Source organism: Mauremys reevesii, linkage group 4 (genome assembly GCF_016161935.1).
Source record: "Mauremys reevesii isolate NIE-2019 linkage group 4, ASM1616193v1, whole genome shotgun sequence".
Lineage (NCBI taxonomy): Eukaryota > Metazoa > Chordata > Testudines > Geoemydidae > Mauremys > Mauremys reevesii.
In genome coordinates, this window is record NC_052626.1 from 103,843,644 (window position 1) to 103,870,341 (window position 26,698).

The window sequence follows — 26,698 nt, forward strand, 5'->3', positions numbered from 1 at the left end:
ATATTAGCACTCTTTCCCTATAGTCTGTTATTTTCATTTGCATTGGCTATTCTTTTACTGTTTTCCACTGAATTTGTTGTTTATTGTCTCCAAATATTAGGATAAGCACCAGAAGATAAAAGGACTGTTGTTGGATAAGTGAATTATTGTTTCTAAGCTTAAAAGCGATGTCAAAAATCTCCCCCCCTCCAACACATGCAATACATTTTGTGATAGACCCAGGCCAGTTGTGAACAGCAGAGTAGTCGAAGGGAGATCTACTGGCCACTGGAGAAGCAGTTTTCTGTTCCCTGAGTGACCAGAGCAGGGGCTGCTCCAGGCTAATGAGAACACCTGACTCCAATTAACCTGCTAAGAGTCAGGTGAGGCAGTTAAGCACCTGACTCTAATTAAGGCCCCTCTGATGCTATAAAAGGGCTCACTCCAGTCAGGCTGGGGGAGGGTGAGTGAGAAAGAAAAAAAACTGGGATCAAGAGGCATGCAAGAAGCTGAGAGTGAGTAGGCATACTGCTGGAGGACTGAGAAGTACAAGCGTTATCAGACATCAGGAGGAAGGTCTGGTGGTGAGGACAAAGAAGGTGTTGGGAGGAGGCCATGGGGAAGTAGCCCAGAGAGTTGTAGCTGTCACGCAACTGTACCAGACAGTTGTAGCTGTCACGCAACTGTAGCTGTCACGCAACTGTACTAGACAGCTACAGTCCACAGGGCCCTGGGCTGGAACCTGGAGTAGAGGGTGGGCCTGGGTTCCCCCCAAACCTCCCAACTCCTGATCAAACACAGGAGGAATTTACCTGGACTGTGGCTTCTACCAGAGGGGAAGGTCTCTGGGCTGTTTCCCGACCCATAGGGTGAATCTGTGAGGCGAGCAAATCCACCAATAAGCGCAGGACCCACCAAGGTAGAGGAGGAACTTTGTCACAACTTTAATATTTAGTGTAGGGCCTGATCCAAAGTACTTTGGAGTCAATGGGATTTAGATCAGGCCCTTACAGGAAACAGTGTTATATGAAAAAAGAGAAAAGAAAATCCATGCATAGCACAAATAATGATTCTTTCCTAGAAATGGTACCAACCTGACTTGGCAGTATAGTGTGAAAATGCTCATTGTGCCTTTGTTCCTGAGAATAATCAAGAATTAAGTCTTTTTTTTCCCTTGTATAGTATTCCCTTAGATAGCATCCTCTAAGTCTCTTATAGTTGACCTTTCAAAGATGAGCTCCCTCAAGACGCTGATGGAAACTCTGTCATAGCTCAATTACTTTGTCCTTTACTTTTATGATAAAAGCCTGCTGCTGCTTCAGTCCTCTAAGACAGCCCACGTTGTCAGAAATTAAAAGATGGACCCCATCCTTAAAATAAACTTATCCCTTTTCAGAGCATAAGGTCTTCAGGCAGGCACCGAGGCTCCAGTTCAAGAAAGCACTTAATCACATACTTAATTTCAAGCATATATTTAAGTCCTTCAAGGGGACTGCTGTATGTGTTTAAGCACTGTCTTGAATAGAGATGTTTTCCTGAATTAGGGTAGGGTGACCAGTCAGCAAATGTGAAAACTCAGGACAGGGGGTGGAGGGTAATAGGAGCCTATATAAGAAAAAGACCCAAAAATCAGGACTGTCCCTATAAAATCGGGACATCTGGTCACCCTAAATTAGGGCCCTAGACTTCTTATGTGTGTTGACAGCACCTAGTACATTCTTGGCACCACAAGTGTACAAATAATGATCATAAATAATAAACAATTCCAAATAAGTAATCAAAACACACTTCAGGAGTAGCATGTGTGTCAGAGGCCAACCACTATATGTTCATTTAGGGCAGGGGTTGGCGACCTTTCAGAAATGGTGTGCCAAGTCTTTATTTATTCACTCTAATTTAAGGTTTTGCGTGTCAGTAACACATTTTAACGTTTTTAGAACGTCTTTCTATAAGTCTATAATATATAACTAAACTATTGTTAAATGTAAAGTAAATAAGGTTTTTAAAATGTTTAAGCTTCATTTAAAATTAAAATGGAGAGCCCCCTGGACTGATGGCCAGGACCCAGGCAGTGTGAGTGCCACTGAAAATCAGCTCGCATGCTGTCTTTGGCACATGTGCCATAGGTCGCCTACCCCTGACTTAGGGCATGATCCAAAACCCACTGAAGTCAATGGAAATCCTACTAAAATTAATTGAAGTCTTTGGATCAGGCTCTTTGTTAAGATATTCTAGGTAGTACCTGCGGACTGATGGTGTTGTTTCCTTTTCCAACATGGTGAACAATCCCAGAGATACAGAGCGGACCAGCAAACCCAAGCAAGTCAGCCAAAATACGGAAAGTGCTGCTGAGAACTAGTGGTCTCCCAAATGCCCAGCAGAGAGCGCACCAAATTGATTTGGATCCTTGTGGATATGGAGACCTTTTGTTCTGCCCATAATAAAAAAAGAAAAAAAAAGGGAGGGGGTATATAAACATTGCAACATATAAATACAATTGATATTTTAAATTTTAAAAATGAGCCTCAGAGTAGATAATTCATAATATTGATTTGGTAAGCAGTAACCTCTGGGCTAGAGCTGTGCAGGAACTAGAATTCTGTTTCATGGGAAAATCCACAAATTTAAAATTTTATTTTTGTTCTGAATCAGAATGAAGTATAACATTAAAAAAATTTCCCATGAAATGAAGTTTGACCACAAATGATTTTTTAAATCAAATCATTTCATTTCAATTTAGACTTAAATGTATAGTATAGATTGCTAAACAAATAATAAAATTGGAACATTCCATTTTGAAAAAAAGTTTGTTTTGGGGAAAAAATAATAATGAAGCCTTCTGAGAAGGTTGAAATGGAAGGCTTCATTATTATTTTTTCCCAAAACAAAATTTTGTTGAAGGCGATATGTGTTTGTGCAAAGTTTCAATTTTGTCAGAACAAAATTATTTGATGGCAAAACATTTCACTGGAAATTTTTCAAGCAGCTGTACTCTTGGCCTTGTGCCAAAAAGGAGGGGACCTTTTTTTCTGATTAAACAGGAAGACTAAGAATGGGTAGCCACAAGACCCACTTATGCTGATTTGGCTTATGAGTTGAACAGTAACACAATGGTTCTGCAACGTAGTGTTACATTAAAAGCCATTTTGTGCTAAAAATACAGGGGGAATTTGTGCAAATTTTACATAGTCTATAGTGAGACTGGCACAAGTTGCATTGCTCTATAGGGAGCAATGAGAGGTGTTGTGTCTTAGAGTTATAATTCATCTCAGTTTGCCCACTGCTACATGGTGTGAATTAGCTTGATAGTGGCAGAGCTGGCCTATTCCTCCTCTCTGCTCCTTACTGGACGCCAAAGGAGTAGGGAGGAAGCAGTTCCTGTTCTCCATTGAGTTCAAGCCTGGAATGCTGCTTTGTCCTTAAACAGGCTGCACACGACTGGGGAGGGAGTCTCCTTACTACCTCTTATACCACTGCACACATACATATAAGGGGCAGGTAGTGGTCTTAAGTGAAGACCACCAAGCTAGTTCATTTCAGGCTCAATCCTGAATTCTCTCTCAGGAAAAGTCCCACTGATCTCAATAAAAATTAGTCCTATAAAGTCCCTGTAAGATTAGTCAAACTTATTTTAGGTTCTTATTAAGAGGAAAATTAACCATCCTCACAAAAGTATAATCCACAGTTGTGCAAACAATTACATTTCCATAATTGTACCTGCAAACCAAACATTTGCACATACAAATAGCCATTTACATGCACATCTGGTCATAATCATGCACAACCACCACTGTAAATGCAAAAAGTGCACATACAAATTAGGCACTCAGCTGCATGCTTGATTTAATGCAAACCAGGCTCTTAATACCTAGCATGTTTCCACTTTATATTTTTATATGAATGTATACTGTTACTATCAAAAAAGTAATGAGGAATTTTAAGCAATGTGTAAACACCACAAAATGTGTAGATAATCCCAGTTGTCTTTTTCCCCCCTCATACCTTTTGTGCTTCAAAAGCCTCATTAAGGCGAATGTAATTTGTCAGAGCTCTCATGGCGATAGGCAGCTTGCCTATGGCTTTCAAGTCTATTGGCTTTTTATGGGCGGTCTTGATGAATGTATTCATCCACCAGTATGTTCCTTTGGACAGCAGATTCACAAAGGGCTGTAGGAACCGAACTCCAAGATCCTGAAGATCCTCGGGTGGCTTAACCTCTTTGGGGGTTTTGAAGAAAACATATCTCTGAAATCCAAAAATCCCACCAAGAATCACATCAAGTGCATGGAAAAGAAAGAGACAAATCTGTGTAGAAGGGGATACTGAGATAATAGAAATGCCTATCATTGTTTAGGAGGAGTGTATGGCTGAGATTTGCAAATAGACTAATGAAATTAGGCTCCCAACTCCTATTGAATTTCAGTCAAATTTGGGCACCTAATTTCCTTAACTTACTTTGAAAATTCCAGCCTAAAAAGGAGAAAGGATTCAAGCCCTGAAGGAAGCCCACACAAAGATCATATTTTGCCTGTGAATTTAATCCTGCACTGGGGAAATATATTAAAGCTCAGTGAATATTTACAATATTTTATGTTAAAATCTACATTGAAGATTATTCTGTCCAGTGCTGCAAACTGCACAGTACAACACACCCCCATCTCCTGCAAACTTTCATAGAGAACCATTAAAATTAGACTGCCCATGACACTAGCAAATATTTCCATTGACTTAAATGGGAGAAAGATCAAGCCCCTAGACTACGATGTTTCATGCTGCAAGGATCAAAGTTCTTGTACAATATACCATATTTAAGAGTATCTTGTAGTACTATCACTAGGGAGTTCTGCTCAGACAAAGATGACATGACATGGCCCATCATTTGCTCCTACAATATTTATTAACATGGAATTTAATATACTGTAGTGTTGTAGTTAATTATGTAAAGCCATATTGATTAAAATTCTATTTTTAATTAAATCCCATGCAACCCCAGCAAAATCAACAAGGTTGAATGGGTATAAGTGAGAAGAGAATTTAGTCCATGTATTTCAGGTTTTTCCCTTCTATCTAATTACATAGATATATGCAGATGGGTAAATCTATTAAGCAGATCCATTCAGGGCTTGAAATGACAGAGTTGGTGGCCTGAAGCCCTGCTTCCTTCCATCATATTCAGCAACAATAATTCTGTGTTTATAAATAAGCCTTATTTAACCCAATTTCAGTTTGTTGCTGCAATTTATTTTCTTTCCAGAAAATAGCCATGTCTGGGAAAAAGGGAAAATGACCTTTCACTACTTGCTTTCTACTTCCATTTCTAATAAGGATTTTACTGGTGATTCTGTCCAGTGATCATTTAATATAACTTTCACTCCTGACTGCTGTGGAGAGATTTTTTTTTCCAACAAAGCAATAAGAGTGACAAACTGAACATTCTATGCAATTCTTGATTAAAAACTACAATCTCTTGTGTACAGTCTCTGCTTCTGAACTGTTTGTCTTCAATCATTCATATTCTTAGGCCTGGTCTACACTGGGGAGGGAGGGGGGGTTCGATCTAAGGTACGCAACTTCAGCTACGCGAATAGCGTAGCTGAAGTGGAAGTACCTTAGTTCGAATTACTTACCCATCCTCACGGCGCGGGAATCTCATTAGATTACAAAATTATATTAAAAGAACCATATTTAAAAGCAAGGTCCTGTTGGTATCACAGCTGAGTCTCATTATTCCATGAGCTGACAGTTGTCAATTGTGAGATTAATATTTAACTTCCCATAGTCTGATCTACAGTGTATGTTCTCTTGAATGTCTATGAGCAGGCAACTTTTCCCTAATGCCTAGTTTAATTCAGTGCTGTGTGCATTGGGTGAGAGAAGTGATAAGGTGTTTTGGATTGTATTTCATGTAGCAATCTCCAAAGCCATCTATTAATAGGGATTCTGATTGTGGCCATAGCAAAGAGGAAATAATCAGAGAGGACTAAAGTTGCTCTAGCACCATGATAATAAAATAATAAATAATAATAATAATAATAAAAATCACATTGTGTGTGCTCTCAGAGACTGGAAAACAACAGATAGTCAGTGACACCCACACAGAGTATGTTTTCAGATAGAACGGACTATCCATTTCACTGTATCTTTGCCTTTATGAAGATTAATGATTTCTGAAGACTGAAGTTGTCAGTCATATAAGAAACATCTTTTTAAAACAAAATGGATGAAATTCATTCTGAATTGCCAATACAGTAGAGTCAAAGGAGTTTGCAATAAAGATGAATTTGGCTTAATTACATTACTCAGGTGCTTGGTTTTCAAATAGGTCTCTATTTCAGCCTGATTTTTTTTTTTTACATTATGCAGCCAGATAAAAGAAAAGGAAGAAACGGAAATTAGAATTACCTGGAAATTTAACTTACCCTCACCCTGATGACATTAATTTCTACAGCTAGTAGCATTCCATACAGAATAACCAGAAGTCCCGTGAGGCAAAATCGAAGCTGAGAAAATCCAACCCCATTATCACAGAACTTTACAAATTTGATAGTTTTGGTTATAAAAGCTAAGGTCCAGTAGAACAGCAAGGCTGCCAATAAATAAATAAATAAATACAACAAACATTAGTCAACATTGATTGTGGAAAACTAATTTTAGACAAAACTAGAAGACTGTGTTAAATGGTTACGCAGAAGGGAAATGACAAGCATGCATGAAACTAGGCAGCGCTCTTTCTCCTGTCAAAATAGCAATACAACCAATTCAGTTTCCAAGAATGTGAATAATAGGATGAAGTTTGGGTCTGATCCTGCTCCCATTACATTCAGTGAGACCATGGAAAGTCTTGCAGAAAGATCTTCTTGTGGAAATTTCGACCTGCTTGTAAACCTATGCCCACATCAGTCCCTCCAAGGGAGTGGTGCTGTTTCTTTGGGGGAGGCCAAGGGGCTCAACTCCAAAGCTTTTGGATTCTGGGGAATCCACACAGTTTGGTCTGGATGTTGACCTAGATATTCTGCTTTCCTTACCTGTGCAGAACTCTACTTGATGTTAAAGATAAAAGCCACCAAACAAACCTGAGAGCAAAATTTCCCCCTAAAATTGCTGCTTTCCTCAGTGAGTATGTACTATACAAATTTCACACAACACAGAATACACAAGCAAATAAAAGAAGGAGAATGGCGCTTAAGTAGGAAATCACAACTTTTGTAGAGTATTGATTTTCACAGAGCATTTTCTATTCAAGTGTACTCAGACGGCAGCCATCTATAGACAAATCATTCCACCAAGGGGCTCTGGTGACATTGAAACCCCAATCTGGAGTTTATTTCATGTCATTCACCATATCATGAGACAGCTCCTCTGGGAGTAGTTTTACTAGTGTCAATTATCTAATCATTAACTGAGTAGGATGAGCCGGGAGTTGACCCCACATTTGGTTTTATATATTTAATAATATCAGATTGGATTGTTCACTCTGACAGTAGAACAGTATGGGGAGGGAAATGTTGAGAGTATCTGTTTGCAGCATTTTCTCCAATTCTACTCTTGCAAGGCTGGTTTGTCACCACCCCAGGCAGAATCAACTGTGAGGCTTACTCAAAGCTGAATGGTCCCAAGGGGATCCATGTAAATCTCAAGCAATCCACAGGAGGACAAGGCACTCTGAGATATCGCAGAAATGGAAGAGGGATGGAGACTCAGGTCCATCTGATCACATTTTCTGTGGAGGAGTGAGATCCATGTGTGGAGAGTCCTCTGCATTAACACAACCTGGTGGTGAGATCTGGCCCATGGTCTGCAATCCCACTTTCACTGAAGTAAATGACAAAACACCCATATATTTCAATGGGAGTGGCTGTAACACTATAGGAGTCCCCATTGTGGCACCTTTAGTGTTTATATTAATGCTACAAGACAATGGAAGCACGGCATTTCATCAAGACAGAACTTCCATGGGCTACAATTACTTATCAAAGATTAATGAATAGCTGTTACAAGCGCATGACTGCTGTCAGGGAAACCTGGTCTTCCTGTAGTAGGAACAGGCCAGATGGTAAGAAAAAAGCCCATAGATGGTCAGATCTTCAGGACTAGCCTTTGGTGGCTAGTGAAGCTCAGGGCAGAATGGGGTGGGAGGGCCTTGTGTTTCTCTCTTGTTTATAGGATCAGATCACCCTTTCCTTGAAGCCCCACAAGTTCAGTCTCTTGCTCAACTTCAGGGCTCTGCATATAATCTCACCCTTGCCTACATCTCTGCTGCTATTTCTGGCTACTCTTCCTCTTGGTTCAATTCTCTCTCTTTAATGATCTCTCCACTCACTCCCATCTGCTTATCTCTTTCAAGTTGACCCCTACACTTGGAAAATCTCCTACTCCTTGTCTGCCATGTGTCCCTGTCTTTCCTCTTTCAAATCCACTTCTTTTTGCAATACTTTCTACCTTGTTCTACTCTTCACTTCTTTGCTTCATCTGCACCCTCTTTTTTGGTCTAATTTATCTCACATTGTAATCCCTTTGGGGCTGAGAATGTATCTTACTCAATATTTTAAAAGCATTATATAACTGTAGGGTGCTATGTAAAATCATCATCAACTGTGGGTACCCCTTTTAAAAAAATATAGAAATATTAATTTAAAGTATCTGGTATTAGCAAACAAGGCCATTCTTCTTTTGGGAATTAAGGTACAAGTCTATCTGGCCAATTTTCCTAATTACAGGATTCATTTTACAAAGCTGTTCTTGCCAAGTAAAAAGCTTGAATTTTACCTGAGTAGGTCAGCTGTGTAGTCTTAGAAGGTTCTAACCCTAACATCCTGAGATAATAGGTTGTACAAACACATGGTAAGAAACAGTCGCTGCCACTAAGAACTTGCAATCTAAATAGACAAGACACAGAGAGTAGGGTAATGATCCTCATTTTATATGTGGGGAAATAAGGCAGATGGTATGTCTACAGTGCAATTAGACACCTGTGGCTGGCCTATGCCAGCTGACTCGGGCTCATGGGGCTCAGGCTCAGGGGCTATTTAACTGCAAGGTAGACATTCGGGCTTAGGCTGCAGCCTGAGCTCTGGAACCCCCTGCCCCCTCACAGGGTCCCACAGCCTGGGCTCCAGCATGAGCCTGAATATCTACACTGCAGTTAAACAGCCCCCGAGCCCAAGCCTTGTGAGCCTGAATCATCTGGCACGGGCCAGCAGTGGGTTTTTAATTGCAGTGTAGACATACCCAGAGAGATGAAATTACTTGCTTAAGATCACACAGGAAATCTGTAGCAGAGCTGGGAACTGAACCCAGTCCAGCGCCTTAACCACAAGACCATCTTTCCTCTCTAGTCTTCCTCTTTCTAAACTCATTTCTTCTTTGTTCACATTTTCTCACATCTTTGTCTATTGGTTCATCCATTTGCTGAATGCCCAAAATTCCTGCTGCTGAGTTACAGGGAGTTGCGTGAGAGTAACATGCCTGGTTTTGCAGACCTCGTGGGCATTTAAGTAAGCAGCGATTAATGAAATGCACAGTGTCTGTTTAGAGAGAAGTCCTGTGCATTGTTTAAGGGAAATAGGAAGGATGTTCCATTTTACAAGACAATAATCTAATTCTGAGGGAATAAATTATGAGTAACAGACAAGTAGTGATAGTAATTAGTGAACCATATTACAGTCAGGGACAGTGAATCAGCCCTTCTATGAATACAAGTGAACTAGTACTCTATTAATAAAATACTTTCCCCCATGCCTTCCCAACTTAATGCTCCCTACTGAAAACTCCAAATGCCATCCAAATCTTATCCCTATCTTTAAGCCCTATAAAGACAAATATGTGTTTTTGTAGCTGTTAAACATAATGATCAGATACTACAATTCTGTTATGTATTCTGTAATATTGAGAAAAGAAAGAAGGGGTTTTCAATTTACATATAACATACCTAATATTTTTCAAAACAAGACAGAATACATTTATGAATGTGGCATTCCAATTTGTGCTATTAAAGCTGTATCCCTATTGTGTTCCCACTCTGCAACACAATTTAGACAGCAACCAAATTTGGCCTGATTAGTTTTGTCAAAGTTAGACTCAGGACTCACAGTTTGTCAGACCACTCTGTTTTATTAGCACAGCGCTCTGCTAATAACACCCAGATAATGTGAGCACCATGCAAGACACAAACTATCTTATTTATACAGATAAAAGGGTGAGAACTTAACAAGGTAACAAAGGAAGCAGAATCAGATAAGTTTACCTGGGCTAGGCATGCATATCTTATTTCCTTACTAACTATTACCCATCTTCTGTTAATGTTTCGCCATTAGCACCATTGTTTATGCCTAATGTTTCTTTTCCTGGCACCTGTATTTCAACATTTCTTATTTCTGCTTAAAGGTACATACAACATTTCTTTAATCCATTCTTATTTTTACAATATAATTCATTCTACTTTCACAGTTTCCTATGGACCTTATATTCCTACTGGCATCATCAGTTTTTCTATGGATTTCAGTAGACTTTGGATCAAGCCCTATAAAACCCAGTTCCTCTAGGAACTATTTGCAAATTTAGGGCCTGACCCTATAATCTAATCTGTGTAGATGGCACCCTGAACCTGGGTGGAGCTCCACTGGGACTCTGCACGGGCATAAAGGTCCATTCATGGGGATCCTAATGCAGAACTGGGGCTTTATTTATTTCACGAGGGATTAAATTAGATTGGTTTGGTAAATTTATCAGTGAAAGATACTTCTTTCAGTTACTTTTCTGGTACACCCATTCTAAAACTTATCATAAGCTTAAAATTTTGTACATGGTTCCCAAATAATTTGTTCACACTAAGGACTGTAAAGATATATTACTTCATATCCATGTTGCAATGTAGGGGTTTGATTCTTAAGTAAATCAATAATTTCAAACATCTCCTCTTTATGTGCTCATCTGCATAAAATCATCATCATTATCTAACCTCACTCTGTCAACCTATGCTGTCAGAATTAAAATTGAAAGTAGGACAACAGTCTAAGATCTACCAATGATAAATTTTTAAAAGATCCCCTCTCTGTATACTCATCTGCACAAATTATTTTCTTCAGCTATCTCAATAGAATGCAGTAGTGATAGCAAAACAAAACCAACCCCTCCTACCCCCACTCCCATCACTTGACAGGAAAGTGATCTAGCAATTTGATTATCTTTTGGTCTATTAACTGTTTAGAATCCAATTTTCAAAAAAGTCTCTTGACTATCAATGATAATTGGGTACCTAACTCCCTTAGGCTGCTTTGAAAACCAAAGCCTCAATGCTTTATTAATTATGATGATTATTACTACTAGTCAAGTATTTCCAGATGCCTCCCATGGGATCTGTGTGCTAGGTACTGCACAAAAACATAATGTAAGATCCCTTTGGGGATGGGATTATGTATAAAATGGCTAACTAGCTGCACTACATTCTCAGTGATTTAACAGAGGGAATGTGGAAACAGTGTTGCATTATTAAACACTGTATTATACAATATGAAAAAAATCACTGTGACTGAATTTCTTCTATCGCTGTAACCAGCTGGCAGTGTTTGCGTGAAACAACCCATCTTGCTAGCAGATGTCTAGCCTGTCAGGAAAAAGGAAAATGGGATCTGCTGACTCACCAAAGCAGGTGGCTCATTACCTGAGATGGGTCTAAGGGATGTAGAGAGGTTATCTAGAGTGTGGGCACAGCAGTCCTGGGAGAGGAAACCTAGGGGCAGCCAGCCTGGGGAGAACATTTGAACTCATTTTTATATTATTATCTCTGTTGTTTGCTTTACCAATTAATCCAACCTCAGGAAGAGAGAGGAGTTTGTGCTTTACATACTGTGTGGACTACATTTGTAGGGCAGGTAAGCAATAGTGCCTGATTCTAATTACATACATTTTAATATGATTATCAGTGAAATAAAGGCTCTGGACCAAATCCTGCCTTTGTTCACATCTGTACAGCCCCACTGCCTTTAATAGGTTTGCACAGATGCAACTGAGTAGGATTTGACCCTAATAGATGGGGATTGGATTTAGCAAACAAAACAAAAAAACAACAACCCTATACCTACTGTACACTTAAGACCTGATCCTGTAGTATGAAGAACATTCAAGGGAGTGGGAGAGCTGCAAGCACATGTTGACCAAGCCCAGGATGTCGCATTGCCTATCTCCACTGATCCTGCATGAGCACCTCCTCTGAAATGTATTTCCCCTACTCACCCTGCTAAATCACTGGATAACTTTGGGCAGGAACAGGCCCTACATTCAAAAGTCTCACTGGCAGTTTGTCAAATAAAGAGTCTATAGGCATCATACAGAGAAAGATCGTTGTGGCATATATAATATATATGTAGGGAACACAGTGCATGGAGTTGTGAACCAATCTCAGCACAGCCTCTCTCTCTGTGCTCCAGGCTAGTCAGAGATGAAGAAAAGCAGGTTCTTTGATCAAATTTCAGAATAATTTAAAATAAACAAAAGTGTTATCCTAGCTGCTATCCATTTCTGGTGCTCTGGAAAAAAACACCTCTATTTAGTGCAGGTCTTGGCTTGGCCATCAGAAAGAAAATAATTTCAGCCTTTAAGATGATACTGAATAAAATATTGCAGTGATTGCTGAGCTCTTTCTAGATATCACGGATGGACAGTACTAAGAGTAAGGCAGAGCTCCAGACATTCTATGGATTTTCTCCCAAGGTGCATACTGTTGAAAATTCCCCACTGACATTAATTAGGACGGCAGGATCCAGTAAGTAGCATTGAGGATTGAGCTTTGCCATATGTTATTGTGGCATCCAGACTATTGCTCACCCCTTTGGGTTTGTGTGTGTCTTTAATTGTACTTCTGCCAGGGACCTTCAAGATGTTCAGCTTTTAGAACACTAACTAGATGTTACCCACCCTTCCTCCCAACCAACCCTTACACACTTTTAAAAGACACAATTGCATCATCTGACCATTTTACAAAGGCCATGGAAAAACAGGTGTAATAAATGAGGCCCCCACAACTGCATCCCATTGTAAGCAGAACTCACCATGGAATTATATAGGGAATCAAGCTTAAAAATGAATGGGATATGGATTTGAGTTATTGCTAGCAAAGGATCAAGATGGCAGTTTAAAGCACTTAACTCCTACAAACTTCCCTCTCCATCCTCTGTACTTCCTGCTTTCCTCTCTGATCTCCAGTACCATTAAAAACAAAAGTTAGGTAGTTTGTTACAGATTTCTTTCTTCCTCCCTAGAGTGACCAGATGTCCCGATTTTATAGGGACAGTCCCTATATTTGGGGCTTTGTCTTATATAGAGTCCTATTACCCCTACCCCCATCCCAATTTTTCACACTTGCTGTCTGGTCACCCTACTCCTCCCACAACAATGGAGCTTATGTAGGAGAAAATCTATTTTAATGTGATGCTGAACAGTACAACCTACCCATGTGCTGCTTGTGAGTGTCATGTGGCTCCACTGCTGAGATCTGACTGCAGGTTGTATACACAAAAGGGCTAAACAAATAAATGAAATAGAGGATGATATATATTTAAGCCATATTTAAAAAAATAAGAAACTAGTAATTTTAGATGCCCAACTTGAGATACCTTAAAAGGGCTAGGGATGGTATCCCTAGCCTCTGTATTGCCAGAAGCTGGGAAATGGGCAAGGGATGGATCACTTGATTACCTATTGTGTTCATTCCCTGGCATTGGTCACTGTTGGAAAACAGGATACTGGCCCTTTGGTCTGACCAGTATGGCTGTTTTTATGTTCTTTTTTCCCCTCCATAGGGGAGGGTGCTTAGACACCTTTCCGGCACCTCAAGTTGGGCATCCAAATTTTTGAGGAAACCAAAATTGCTAGTCACATCTAAAAAATCTTGGTCTGTGTTTTTGGCCTTTACTTTAACCAGCAAATCAACCTTTCCATGGGTTTCAATGCTGACTTGACTGTTGCTTCACTTCTTTTCAGGTAGGTGGCGCGTTACTTCCCTTAGTGCTATTCTAATGATGAAGAAACACTGAATGTGCTCTTCCGTCAGTTCACAGTGCACCTTTCTATTAGAGTCCTGGTTAGAAAAACCTGCTCCAAGGATTTGCAGCTGATACCTAACTGTGTTATTTAAATTACAAGGGACTCTCAGATTTTCAGTATCCCTGAAACATTGCTATAATGAAATGTAATTTTAGATAGAAAAAATCTGCCACAACAAAAGAAGAACTTGCTAAGATTAAATGAAAATTGAAATAGCTACTGAGCTGTATTCTGGGGAAGTGCCATCTCAGATGGATTTTTTCTGTAATATTTTCAAGACTCATGGGAAGTCACCAATTGACAATTTGCCTCCTATGATATAGAAAAAGGGTAATTCACAGCCCCAGACAGCTCATATTAACATCTCTATTAAAGAAGAAGAAATCCTTCTCCTACTACTTTTTTGCATTATAACAGACTAACTCCAGTGGAAATAGCTCATCTGTTCCTGGCATGGAAGAAGCAAAATGCATTAAAAAAATACCTGTGAAACACAATCATAGTAATCAGATACACAAAATGCAAGCTCTTCAGCATGAAAACATGTTGTGGAAAAAAGTGTAAAGAATTAGAACTCACAGAGACCTTGCTGAGACGATGTGTAGGAGTGCACTCCTACTTTTATGCTTTCAGCCATAGCAGGGTGCCAGGAAATGTGTAAATACGTAGTGAGCACTTTCAAATCTCTTGTAGTCTGAGATTAATTTATCACACCTACACCTTTTCCAAGTGGGATTTCTTTGAAATCCACTGCTATACTTCATATAATGCACCCTACAGTAGTGTCTTTTTCTGTAACTACTTAGAGTTTGCATGTACCCTCGTTTTCACAGTAAGATACACAGTATTATTGTAACACTTGGGCCATTTACAATACTTCCTCTTCAAAAGTTCTGAAAGCAGTTTACAAAGGAGAATTTTACTGACAAGGAAACTGAGGCACAGACAAATTAAAATGATGAAGGTCGTTGTCAGAACCACTTTCCCCCGATTCCTCCCACATTTCAGACCGCGACCACTTTTATATTGTTTAAAGCACTTTTAGATGCTTTATAGTTTTATATTACAGTTTTATATTACGCATTACACTAAGTAAGCTGGTTTAGTTAGCACCTGGGCTTTTGAGACTACATTCGTAACAACTGCAACTCTCTTCTACTACCTAAGGTAAAAAAGCACATGGCCCAAATTCATCCGAGAAAATTCCAGAGTCAACACTATGCACCTCACAGAAGTTGAATGTGTTGGAAAGCTTAGGTTGCATAAAAATAGCATATATCATTTAAACTGAAGTTTGATAATGGGAACCAGTAGAACAAAACATAGCTTAATTTTATCCGATAAGCAAGCAAAAACCTAGCCGAATGAGTGTATGGAGTTACTGCCAGAACCTGTCAGACCTTAGTTACAGAATTAACAGATAACACAAGAGCAACATATTCACACATCCACAGCTTTCTGTATTGTGGAACATACCTATTAATAACTTTGGAAAATTTGATGTTTCGATGTTATGGTAGTAAACAACAGATGTGATGGCTGCCAAGAATGCCATACCAGCTGGCATGTACAGGTGCAAATGACGGGATTCTGAAACCCTTAAAAATAAAAATAAAAAATTATATATACACATACATACACAGCCACTCACCCCTAAACAAAGCTTAATCATATATTTAAGTATACACTGGTTTAATTGTCAGTTATTCACCTCTCTTGTTACTTACCATTAGACTTGGCACAATGTGAGTCTTTTTTAAGAATTGACAGATAATTAAAATGTTTAAATCATTTTTTATTTTTAACCATTTACATTTTTCACAATTGTGCAAAATTATGGGCTTAACACATTTATTTTTTTTATCCATTTAAATTTTCACAGTTGTGGGAAATTATGGAAGAAGGTCAGACAATTATTTAATAGATTCAAAAAGTTAAAACTTCATAACCATTAAAACACATTGTCAAAAATCATGTCAAAATATACAATGCAAATATCCTTAAATCCCCAAACTCTAAAAAGTTCAAAAGCAGCATTTTTCTTACTTTGCTTATGAGAAAATTTCAATGATCATCTATAGAAATATTTTGTGTCAGGTTGTGTGTGTACAGTGAAATTGTACAAATTCTAACTCATTCCATTTTCAACAATTACAATCAACAATCAAACAAACCAACCCACCCAAATAATCAGGGAATTACAATATGCCTTGAAGACACAATCCTGCATTGCAGGTAAGGCAGAATTGCCCTGAGGGTGCAGTTTACTCTTCAATGCCTGGTCAGCCATTTCTGCCGGCTGGCGGATAGTTGGATGAGCTATAACCCCATTTCCTCTTTTCCCCATAAGGTAGTAAGGACAAAGCAGCCCCTCTGCTCCCCAGAAATCAAAGGCTACAATTCAGCCTGGCTCGTTTCTGAGCCACTCAAAGTGAGGGTGGGGACATGCAGGGTGAGAAATCTGTGAACAATCCAGAAGTGGGAGAGTCAGGAGAATGTATACCTTCATCCCCCAGCCTAATGGAAAAGCCAGTCGAGAATGAATGTTTCTCTGGCTCCCTCTGCCCCTCCCTTATATAGGGAATCGAGAGGCAGTGGAGGGTATGCATATGAGGTAGAGGTGGGGTGGAAAGAGCTGCACTTTGCGAACAGGGGCTGCTAACAGGGAGTTTCGCAAGGGAGTTTCGCAAGGGAGTGGGAGCCCCTCGCCAACCCTAACCCCTTCTCCATGGCCCCCCCCTAAAACTTATAAACCGAACCACATTCCAAAACTACTTTCCGTAAACCACCCTTTCACTAACTAGGAGACAATGCAGGCAGAAGCCCAGCAGCAGAGTGGGGGCTATCCAGTTTATTGCGCTGACTGTCGCATGTATGATTACCTGCCCTGTGGGCGGGTGGCGTATGTGTGCAGTCGGTGCAAGGAGCTCCTGGCCCTCAGAGACCATGTACGGACTTTGGAGGCTAGGGTGGCGGAACTGGAAGAGCTGAGAGAGGCAGAGAGGTATGTTGATGAGGCTTTCCGGGACACTGTAGAATTGTCCCACCTCCGCTTAGACAGCTCCTGTGCTGTTGAGGAGGAAGAAGGGCCCAGGGAAGTAGAGCAGTCAATGGGAGCAGAGGGAAACCTTCCCGTAGTTGGGACCCTCCTTCCAGATGGTGCTGGGGTTGCCTCTCGCACTGAGGTTGCCTCTCCGGGGGAGGGAACTCCAGTTTCTAGGAAAAGGCAGGTGTTAGTAATGGGAGATTCGATTATTAGAAATGTAGATAGCTGGGTCTGTGATGACCGGGAGAACTGTATGGTGACTTGCCTGCCTGGTGCGAAGGTTGCGGATCTCTCGAGGCATCTATATAGACTTATGTGTAGTGCTGGGGAGGAGCCGGTGGTCGTGGTACATGTAGGTACCAATGACATAGGGAAGGGTAGGAGAGATGTCCTGGAAGCCAAATTTAGGCTGCTAGGGAAGAGACTGAAATCCAGGACCTCTATGGTGGCATTTTCAGAAATGCTCCCAGTTCCACGTGCAGGGCCAGGTAGGCAGGCAGAGCTTCAGAGTCTCAATGCGTGGATGAGACGATGGTGTAGAGAGGAGGGGTTCACGTTCATTAGGAACTGGGGAAACTTCTGGGATGGGAGGAGCCTATACAGGAGAGATGGGCTCCACCTAAACCAAAGTGGAACCAGACTGCTGGCACTAAACATTAAAAAGGTTGTAGAGCAGTTTTTAAACTAGGAGATGGGGGAAAGCCGACTGCTGCAGAGGAGCGTGTGGATCGGACACAGACTTCTCTTAGGGGAGAGTCTGATGATAGAGAATCTCCAGGTTATAGTCAGGAGCAGAGGAATGAGAAGTATAATGTAAGGGCCGGATCAGATGATAAACAGTCACATAAAAAAGAATCTGGCACATCAGAAAAAGGCAGGCTAAAAAACAGGGACAAGTTTTTAAAGTGCTTGTACACAAATGCCAGAAGTCTAAATAATAAGATGGGTAACTAGAGTGCCTTGTGATAAAGGAGGATATAGATATAATAGGTATCACAGAAACCTGGTGGACTGAGAGCAATCAATGGGACACAATCATTCCGGGGTACAAAATATATCGGAAGGACAGGACAGGCCGTGCAGGGGGAGGAGTGGCACTATATGTTAAAGAAAGTGTAGATTCAAATGAAGTAAAAATCTTAAGCGAATCCACAGGTTCCATAGAGTCTCTATGGATAGAAATTTCATGCTCTAGTAAAAATATAACAGTAGGGATCTATTATCGACCACCTGACCAGGACAGTAATAGTGATGATGAAATGCTAAGGGAAATTAGAGAGGCTATCAAAATTAAGAACCCAATAATAGTGGGGGATTTCAATTATCCCCATATTGACTAGGAACATTTCACTTCAGGACGAAATGCAGAGATAAAATTTCTCGATACTTTAAATGACTGCTTCATGGAGCAGCTGGTACGGGAACCCACAAGGGGAGAGGTGACTCTAGATTTAATCCTGAGTGGAGCGCAGGAGCTGGTCCAAGAGGTAACTATAGCAGGACCGCTTGGAAATAGTGACCATAATAATATAGCATTCAACATCCCTGTGGTGGGAAGAACATCTCAACTGCCCAACACTGTGGCCTTTAATTTCAAAAGGGGGAACTATACAAAAATGAGGGGGTTAGTTAGACAAAAGTTAAAAGGTACAGTGACTAAAGTGAAATCCCTGCAAGTTGTGTGGGCCCTTTTTAAAGACATCATAATAGAGGCCCAACTTCAATGTATACCCCAAATTAAGAAAAACAGTAAAAGAACTAAAAAAGAGCCACCGTGGCTTAACAACCATGTAAAAGAAGCAGTGAGAGATAAAAAGACTTCCTTTAAAAAGTGGAAGTCAAATCCTAGTGAGGCAAATAGAAAGGAGCACAAACACTGCCAACTTAAGTGCAAGAGAGTAATAAGAAAAGCCAAAGAGGAGTTTGAAGAACGGCTAGCCAAAAACTCCAAAGGTAATAACAAAATGTTTTTTAAGTACATCAGAAGCAGGAAGCCTGCTAAACAACCAGTGGGGCCCCTTGACCATGAAAATACAAAAGGAGCGCTTAAAGATGATAAAGTCATTGCGGAGAAACAAAATGGATTCTTTGCTTCAGTCTTCACGGCTGAAGATGTTAGGGAGATTCCCAAACCTGAGCTGGCTTTTGTAGGTGACAAATCTGAGGAACTGTCACAGATTGAAGTATCACTAGAGGAGGTTTTGGAATTAATTGATAAACTCAACATTAACAAGTCACGGGACCAGATGGCATTCACCCAAGAGTTCTGAAAGAACTCAAATGTGAAGTTGCGGAACTATTAACTAAGGTTTGTAACCTGTCCTTTAAATCGGCTTCGGTACCCAATGACTGGAAGTTAGCTAATGTAACGCCAATATTTAAAAAGGGCTCTAGGGGTGATCCCGGCAATTACAGACTGGTAAGTCTAACGTCAGTACCGGGCAAATTAGTTGAAACAATAGTAAAGAATAAAATTGTCAGACACGTAGAAAAACATAAACTCTTGAGCAATAGTCAACATGGTTTCTGTAAAGGGAAATCGTGTCTTACTAATCTATTAGAGTTCTTTGAAGGGGTCAACAAACATGTGGACAAGGGGGATCCGGTGGACATAGTGTACTTAGATTTCCAGAAAGCCTTTGACAAGCTCCCTCACCAAAGGCTCTTACGTAAATTAAGCTGTCATGGGATAAAAGGAAAGGTCCTTTCATGGATTGAGAACTGGTTAAAGGACAGGGAACAAAGGGTAGGAATTAATGGTAAATTCTCAGAATGGAGAGGGGGAACTAGTGGTGTTCCCCAAGGGTCAGTCCTAGGATCAATCCTATTCAATTTATTCATAAATGATCTGGAGAAAGGGGTAAACAGTGAGGTGGCAAAGTTTGCAGATGATACTAAACTACTCAAGATAGTTAAGACCAAAGCAGATTGTGAAGAACTTCAAAAAGATCTCACAAAACTAAGTGATTGGGCAACAAAATGGCAAATGAAATTTAATGTGGATAAATGTAAAGTAATGCACATTGGAAAAAATAACCCCAACTATACATACAACATGATGGGGGCTAATTTAGCTACAATGAGTCAGGAAAAAGATCTTGGAGTCATCGTGGATAGTTCTCTGAAGATGTCCACGCAGTGTGTAGAGGCGGTCAAAAAAGCAAACAGGATGTTAGGAATCATTAAAAAGGGGATAGAGAATAAGACTGAGAATATATTATTGCCCTTATATAAATCCATGGTATGCCCACATCTTGAATACTGTGTACAGATGTGGTCTCCTCACCTCAAAAAAGATATTCTAGCACTAGAAAAGGTTCAGAAAAGAGCAACTAAAATGATTAGGGGTTTAGAGAGGGTCCCATATGAGGAAAGATTAAAGAGGCTAGGACTCTTCAGTTTGGAAAAGAGAAGACTAAGGGGGGACATGATAGAGGTATATAAAATCATGAGTGATGTTGAGAAAGTGGATAAGGAAAAGTTATTTACTTATTCCCATAATACAAGAACTAGGGGTCACCAAATGAAATTAATAGGCAGCAGGTTTAAAACAAATACAAGGAAGTTCTTCTTCACGCAGCGCACAGTCAACTTGTGGAACTCCTTACCTGAGGAGGTTGTGAAGGCTAGGACTATAACAATGTTTAAAAGGGGACTGGATAAATTCATGGTGGCTAAATCCATAAATGGCTATTAGCCAGGATGGGTAAGAATGGTGTCCCTAGCCTCTGTTCGTCAGAGGATGGAGATGGATGGCAGGAGAGAGATCACTTGATCATTGCCTGTTAGGTTCACTCCCTCAGGGGCACCTGGCATTGGCCAGTGTCGGTAGACAGATACTGGGCTAGATGGACCTTTGGTCTGACCCGGTACGGCCTTTCTTATGTTCTTATGTTCACTGTCAGAGAGCTGAAAGTGCTACAGAAGTCGCTGGAGCTGAGTGCGCAAAGGATCTGTCCTCCAAGAGATTACTCAGGGCATGGGGGTCGAACCACTGCTCATTCCTTGGGTCTGCGCATGGGGAATGCAAATCCTGCCCCCAAAGGGATAATCGGGGGAAATCCCCACACATTGACATAAGTGAGGTCACATGGGCAACCTTTGCCCTAAATGCTTTGATTAATTACAAGTAACCACTATTGGTAACAGGAAGACTTATATGTGGATACCTTAATGTCACTAAATTTATAAATAAGGGCAGATTTTTATACAACAGAGTAGAATTCCAACAGTGAGAAGCCAATATTTTAGGGATCACATATTTTTACACAGATTTCCGCAGAGTTCTTCTGTCATTCCATGTTTTAATAGATAATGCTGTAGGGAGTAGGAGGTATTTTGCTATAACTCACAAACAGAAGCAAGCTACAGGAATTCTACTATATAAGCATATCACTAAGCCATTTTTACAACACAGTAGCACGGGTCTATTGCTGGTTGCCAAAGCCTTTGACAGCCTGACTACTATCAAGAAGGCTTTTAACAGCAAGACTTGTTTTGATTTTAGGAAGATGATGAGTCTCTTCGCTACAGGAACAAAATCTGTTTTTATTCACAGAACAACTTGCTAAGCTGCCGAGTGCTCCAGAGACGTGATTGTGGGCTGGCAGTCCTCCAGTATAGTTAGGAACTTTGACTCTCATAAGGATGCACTTATTATTCAATGGCAGTGTTCTGGGCCAGTTTAAGAATAACCTTAAAGAGGGCAACATTCTGCTTCAAGTCCCCACATCCTTATAATTAAAAACTAAAATCAGTATTAGAAAAGCTCTAAAATGTCTTTTGGGTGCTGAGGGATTTCCTATTTAATGTATACTTACAAGGAGATAAAATATATAATAAAATAATAATAAAAATGGGCAAAACTAATACAGAGAGATATAATTCAGTTAAACTAGGGTTACTGCTATGCAATCCATGATGTTTATACATATATACTCTCAGCCTCTTAGGGTAAAGAAAACAAAATAACTAGTGGTACCATAAAGTACTCTTGGGATTCATACGACTTGCTTTATTCAGAAAATTTTTCTCATATTTTATTACATATGTTTATTACATAAACTCTTATGCCAAATTTCAGGTCATAGGTAAAGGAATGGTAGAATTAAATAAGAATATATATGCTAGTATATTAGTCTACTCCTAACCTTGTTCCCAATGAATGGATAAAGTCAAACACACATTGATTTCAACTGGAACAGAACCAGTTTATGTTTCATTCTGTTTATATTTCAACTTTAGTAAACAGGATTTGGTCCCATCATAGTAATATGAGTAGCTCCACTCAACGCAAGAAGGCAATAGGTTTGATTCTTTTCTCTCACACACTGGTGGCACATCAGTAGTTACTCTGTGGAGGTCAATGGAGTTACTCCAGTGTAAAACATGTGTGAGAAGAGAATCAGGTCCAATGAGCCTTTGAGGAAGGCAAACAGAACTTGGCTCATGGAGGAATATTTCTGACCTAATCCTGTACATGGGAGTTTTGTCTGAGCAAGGACTGTGGGATCAGGTCCTTAGATGTTTCATTAAAACATCACCATCTGCTTGAATTGTCAAGATATAGCTAAGATTATCCTTTGGAATGATAGTGTCATTAAATTTAACTAAAAATGATTCAGGGCCAGGCCATTTTTGTGTGTGCACATACTTGGCAAGGTCTATGGAATTTCTGATACAAAGTCTGTAGGTTAATCACCATGAACACAGATTACATGTTTATAACAAGCCAAATGGCTTAGATGAAAATTTAGACAGGGGAGTAGTACTTACATAGAAACCCTTCAAAGATAGTTGGTGTTATCAAGAAGAACTATGCATCCACTTACCCATCTGACACTATGCCCTCTGCTATTTCACACACCAGCACAAACAAAAGGATGAAAGTCAAGATCCAACGTAAATTGTGGCCGGGAAAATGAAGCCAAGTGCTATGATGTATATGAACTTTGGAACTCTGACTTCCCCATCCTAAATGTAAAAGCAGAATCATCATGAGGATTTTTATGCACAACCATAACCCCACACGAGAAAATGTTCTAAACTAAAAATGTTGACCTCTTTTCTCTCTTTCATATTTAAAAGCAATAACTGAGTTGGAAAATGTTACAAGTGAGGACTCTCACTGTGTAACTATACTGTAAAAACGTGACATTGGGACTGATCCTACATTCCTGGTGCACTAAACACTTCCGAGACCTACAGTGGGTGTTTTAGTTGTAAAAAAAAGTACAGCATAGGGCCCAAGTACGAAGGGAAAAAAACAGTGACACATTTAGACCCTGATCCTATAAACACTTGCATGTTTATAACTTTATTCAAATGAATCAACCCACTTAAATCAATGAGACTACTCATGCAAGTAAATTTATGCATATATTTAAGTATTTGCAAGATTGGAGACCATGTAAGAACTTTATTATGGAATATAAGCCAAAAAGCACACAGAATATATAACAATCTTCCAGTAAATTTAATAATGTGATTCCAAATAATCTCAAACAATATTTATAACAATATATATTTATAACCAATTTATAACTTTTTAAAAATTCCAGTATTTTTACTATAATAAAATCCTGTGCAATTAATTTTATCAATATAATTTAGGAAAAAAAAGCATAAATTTCACAGAGTAATTCTTTTTTTTTTTTGACAGGCATCTTTGCTCACAAATACCATTGCTTAATTTAAAAAATTAAAGCAGTAATATTTAGTTCTTAAGAAAGTTAAATACTAGAGCATAGCATGGCATTTATGCTGCCCAGATTTCTGCATAACAGCTCCTCAAATGACTGCTTTGAGCTTTCGTGAGCAAAGGACACCCGTTTTGACACATTATGTTGTGGTTTTGTGTTGTGGACAAACATCCCCCAGGAATCAGACTGACTCGTGTAACTTATAAATTTATGCAGAATTGGAACTCCTAGTTTCAGTAATGAAGAAGTGTATTAAACCGCTAGGCCACCTACTGGTAGCCTCAATATAATGTCTGGTAGTGAATTCATGCTAATATAGCTTAACTTTCAGTAAGTGGTTGTATTATTTGACAATATCAAATCAACTTGCTCCAAAACAGTAGCTTTCTGATTTTAGCAATAAACTTGTTCTGTTATTTCCTCAGCTTGCAAAGTTCATAGGGCAAAATCCTGAAGTCCTTATGCAGTTTCTACTCAATCTGTACATGGGGAAAACTTCCACTAACTTAATGGACTTGAAGAGGAGTTTTGCCTGCATAAAGGAAGTCAGTTCTTGTAGTCCATATGGTTTTCCAAAGTCCCCTTATTATAGGCAAATCTGAGCTACATGTGTTAATGGAAGCATTCACTCTTACTAATTTATATAAAATAATAAGATTATAATAGTTTGGGGAAATGATAGCTTGATTGATAGGTCATCCTAAAGTATGCATCTAGTCAGTATTACTTTAAACATTTAACATTTTAGCTGTCTATTAACTTTTAAACAGTTTAGTCCAGAGGCAACAAATGATTATATTGGTACAGACAGCTTGATTAGTTACACTGTTTATACTGTGGTACCTCAGGATTCTCTGATGCATTGGCAGAATATGGCTAAACTGTCCTTAATGAACATTTAAGGGTGTCCCTTTCTGTCAATTAAACTGTGTTAACATTAGTAGCTTGAGTGAACATGCTGAATAAACTCAAGTGACACAGGATTTTCAGAAAAGCTCAGCAAGACTCAAGCCCTACATCTTCTGAAGTAATGGACATGCTACCTTTGACTTCAATAGGAGCAGGGGCGGCTCTAGGCACCAGCGGGCCAAGCGCCCGCTTGGGGCGGCATCCTGGGGAGGGCGTCATTTGGCTCCGGTGGAGCTCCCGGAGCAAAAATGCCGCCCCCCCATGCCGCCGGAGCGAGAAGAGGAGACCCGCGAACTGGGGGGGGGCGCGGCGGCGCGCGCTGCTGCTTGGGGGGCCTACTACTTTGTAGAGCCGCCCTGAGGAGGGAGGGCCCTGGCTGTGCTGCGAAAATCGCGTGTGTAGGATTTTCCCATCAAGAAACTCGCTCTCCCCTTCTCCTGCCAATCTGGAATGAGCGACTGCAAACCACCCGCTCAGAGGCGACTGGAAACAATGTCAGGCTCCTCCATCAAATGCATGCAGTCGCGATCTTTGCCCCTGACCCATGTGCCAGCGGATCAGGCCCCAAGCTAGCGCTTTGTAACCCAGGAGCGAGCTGTGGGCTCCTGGGGAATGCCCCGAGGCACACTGCAGCGGGTGGATCCATCCAGAGAGGCAAGGTGTAAGGTGAAGAGACAGATGCTATGGCTGAAGCAAGCAAGAAAGCAAAGGCTCCCTGCCTGGAGATCTGGAGCAGACTAGGCAGGCTGCAGAGCTAGGATACCAGCGAGAAAATCATAAATATCCCCCCGCCCCCGCGCACAACAGAGCAGCCCAAACGGGCCGTGCAGCCGCACTCACCTATGAAGAGGATAGGGAAGGTGATGAAGAGCAGGAAGACGTGCGGCACCACGTTGAGCGCGTCCACAAAGCAGCCGTTGTTGAGCACCCCTTTCTCCACGTTGTAGGCGGCCGAGTTATTCTCATTGCCACAGAACGCCAGGGACATGGTGGAGGAGCTGGGACGCTGCGCGCAGCGCGCAGGGGAGGGGGGCGCATCCACACACACATAGACGGGCGCGGCGCTGAAGGCAGCGGGGTTGGCCTCCCTCCCCGGCATTACCTGCGGGACATGGTGCGGAGCCCCGGGCCCCGGGGCAGAGCGCGCGCCGAGCGAGGCATGGGAGAGGCCGCGGGGGCCGCCAGCAGCTGCGCCCCAGAGGCGCGCGCGGGTCACCGTGCCGGAGAGGCGCCCTTCGGTCCGCAGCCCTTCAGACCGGCTGCCCAGTCCTAGGCCAGCAGGCGGGAGGCTGCCTCGCTCCCCCGGCTGCTAGGATGGGAGCAGCTGAGGCTGCAGGACGAGCAGGCTGGAGACTACGGGAACATCTGGCAGCAGCATCGCAGACAGAGAAACTAGAGGAGGCTTCGCCCTGGTGGCCGCTCCTCGCGCGCCTCAGCCGCTGTTACTGCTGCGTGAGTGCAGCGGCAGCTCCGGCCTTAAAGGAGCCGCCTTCCTCCCCCCCCCGCCCTCTGCCAAGGAGGCAAGGGCAGCAGCCTCGCCTCATCTGCACCCCCGCCCACGCACTCTCCAGGGCAGGCCTGGGGTCTGTGGGAAAACGGGCCTGGGTTTGGTTTGTAAACATTTTGCATGCCTGTGCTTGGGCTCTCTGGGGGAAATCTTTCAAGTCCTCTCTGCCCCAGCCCAGAACTGTTGGCCAAAGAAAGCCCAGATTTCCTCTGGAAAAGGACAAAGAGCCCAGGAGAGATCATCCCCACCCCCACCCAGCACTCTCAGACCCATCCTCCCCCAGGCACTCAGATCATATGGGGAAATTGCTACTCATCCCCAATCTCAAGCTGAGAAAGTCACTGCACAGGGTAGGCAGGTGCTGTATCCAGCCTTTTTATTCAGGTTCTTATACTGCCCTCATCATCATGTTACTCCATCTCTTTCCAGTGGTGCATTAAGTGATGTGGTTCTTTCTCACATCCTCTTCCCAGGTGTCTCTCAGGGTCTCCTCCCCCCAACCAGCTCTGCCCATGC

General features: G+C 41.2%; 1 protein-coding gene across 3 annotated transcripts in view; it reads right to left on the reverse strand.

Annotated features, from left to right (window-relative positions):
* The window catches only part of ABCC8 (ATP binding cassette subfamily C member 8), a 139,674-nt gene extending 113,569 nt beyond the window's left edge, over nt 1–26,105 (reverse strand). For all 3 annotated transcript variants that reach the window (XM_039536263.1, XM_039536262.1, XM_039536261.1), the window contains exons 1-6: nt 25,516–26,105; nt 22,897–23,038; nt 15,496–15,617; nt 6,399–6,565; nt 3,982–4,224; nt 2,222–2,410 (exon numbers count right to left, since the gene is read on the reverse strand). In XM_039536263.1, the coding sequence (XP_039392197.1) occupies nt 2,222–2,410; nt 3,982–4,224; nt 6,399–6,565; nt 15,496–15,617; nt 22,897–23,038; nt 25,516–25,774 (1,122 nt within the window). In that variant the 5' untranslated portion in view covers nt 25,775–26,105. The remainder of the gene's footprint in view (nt 1–2,221; nt 2,411–3,981; nt 4,225–6,398; nt 6,566–15,495; nt 15,618–22,896; nt 23,039–25,515) is intronic.
* Between the last annotated feature and the right edge of the window lie 593 nt (nt 26,106–26,698).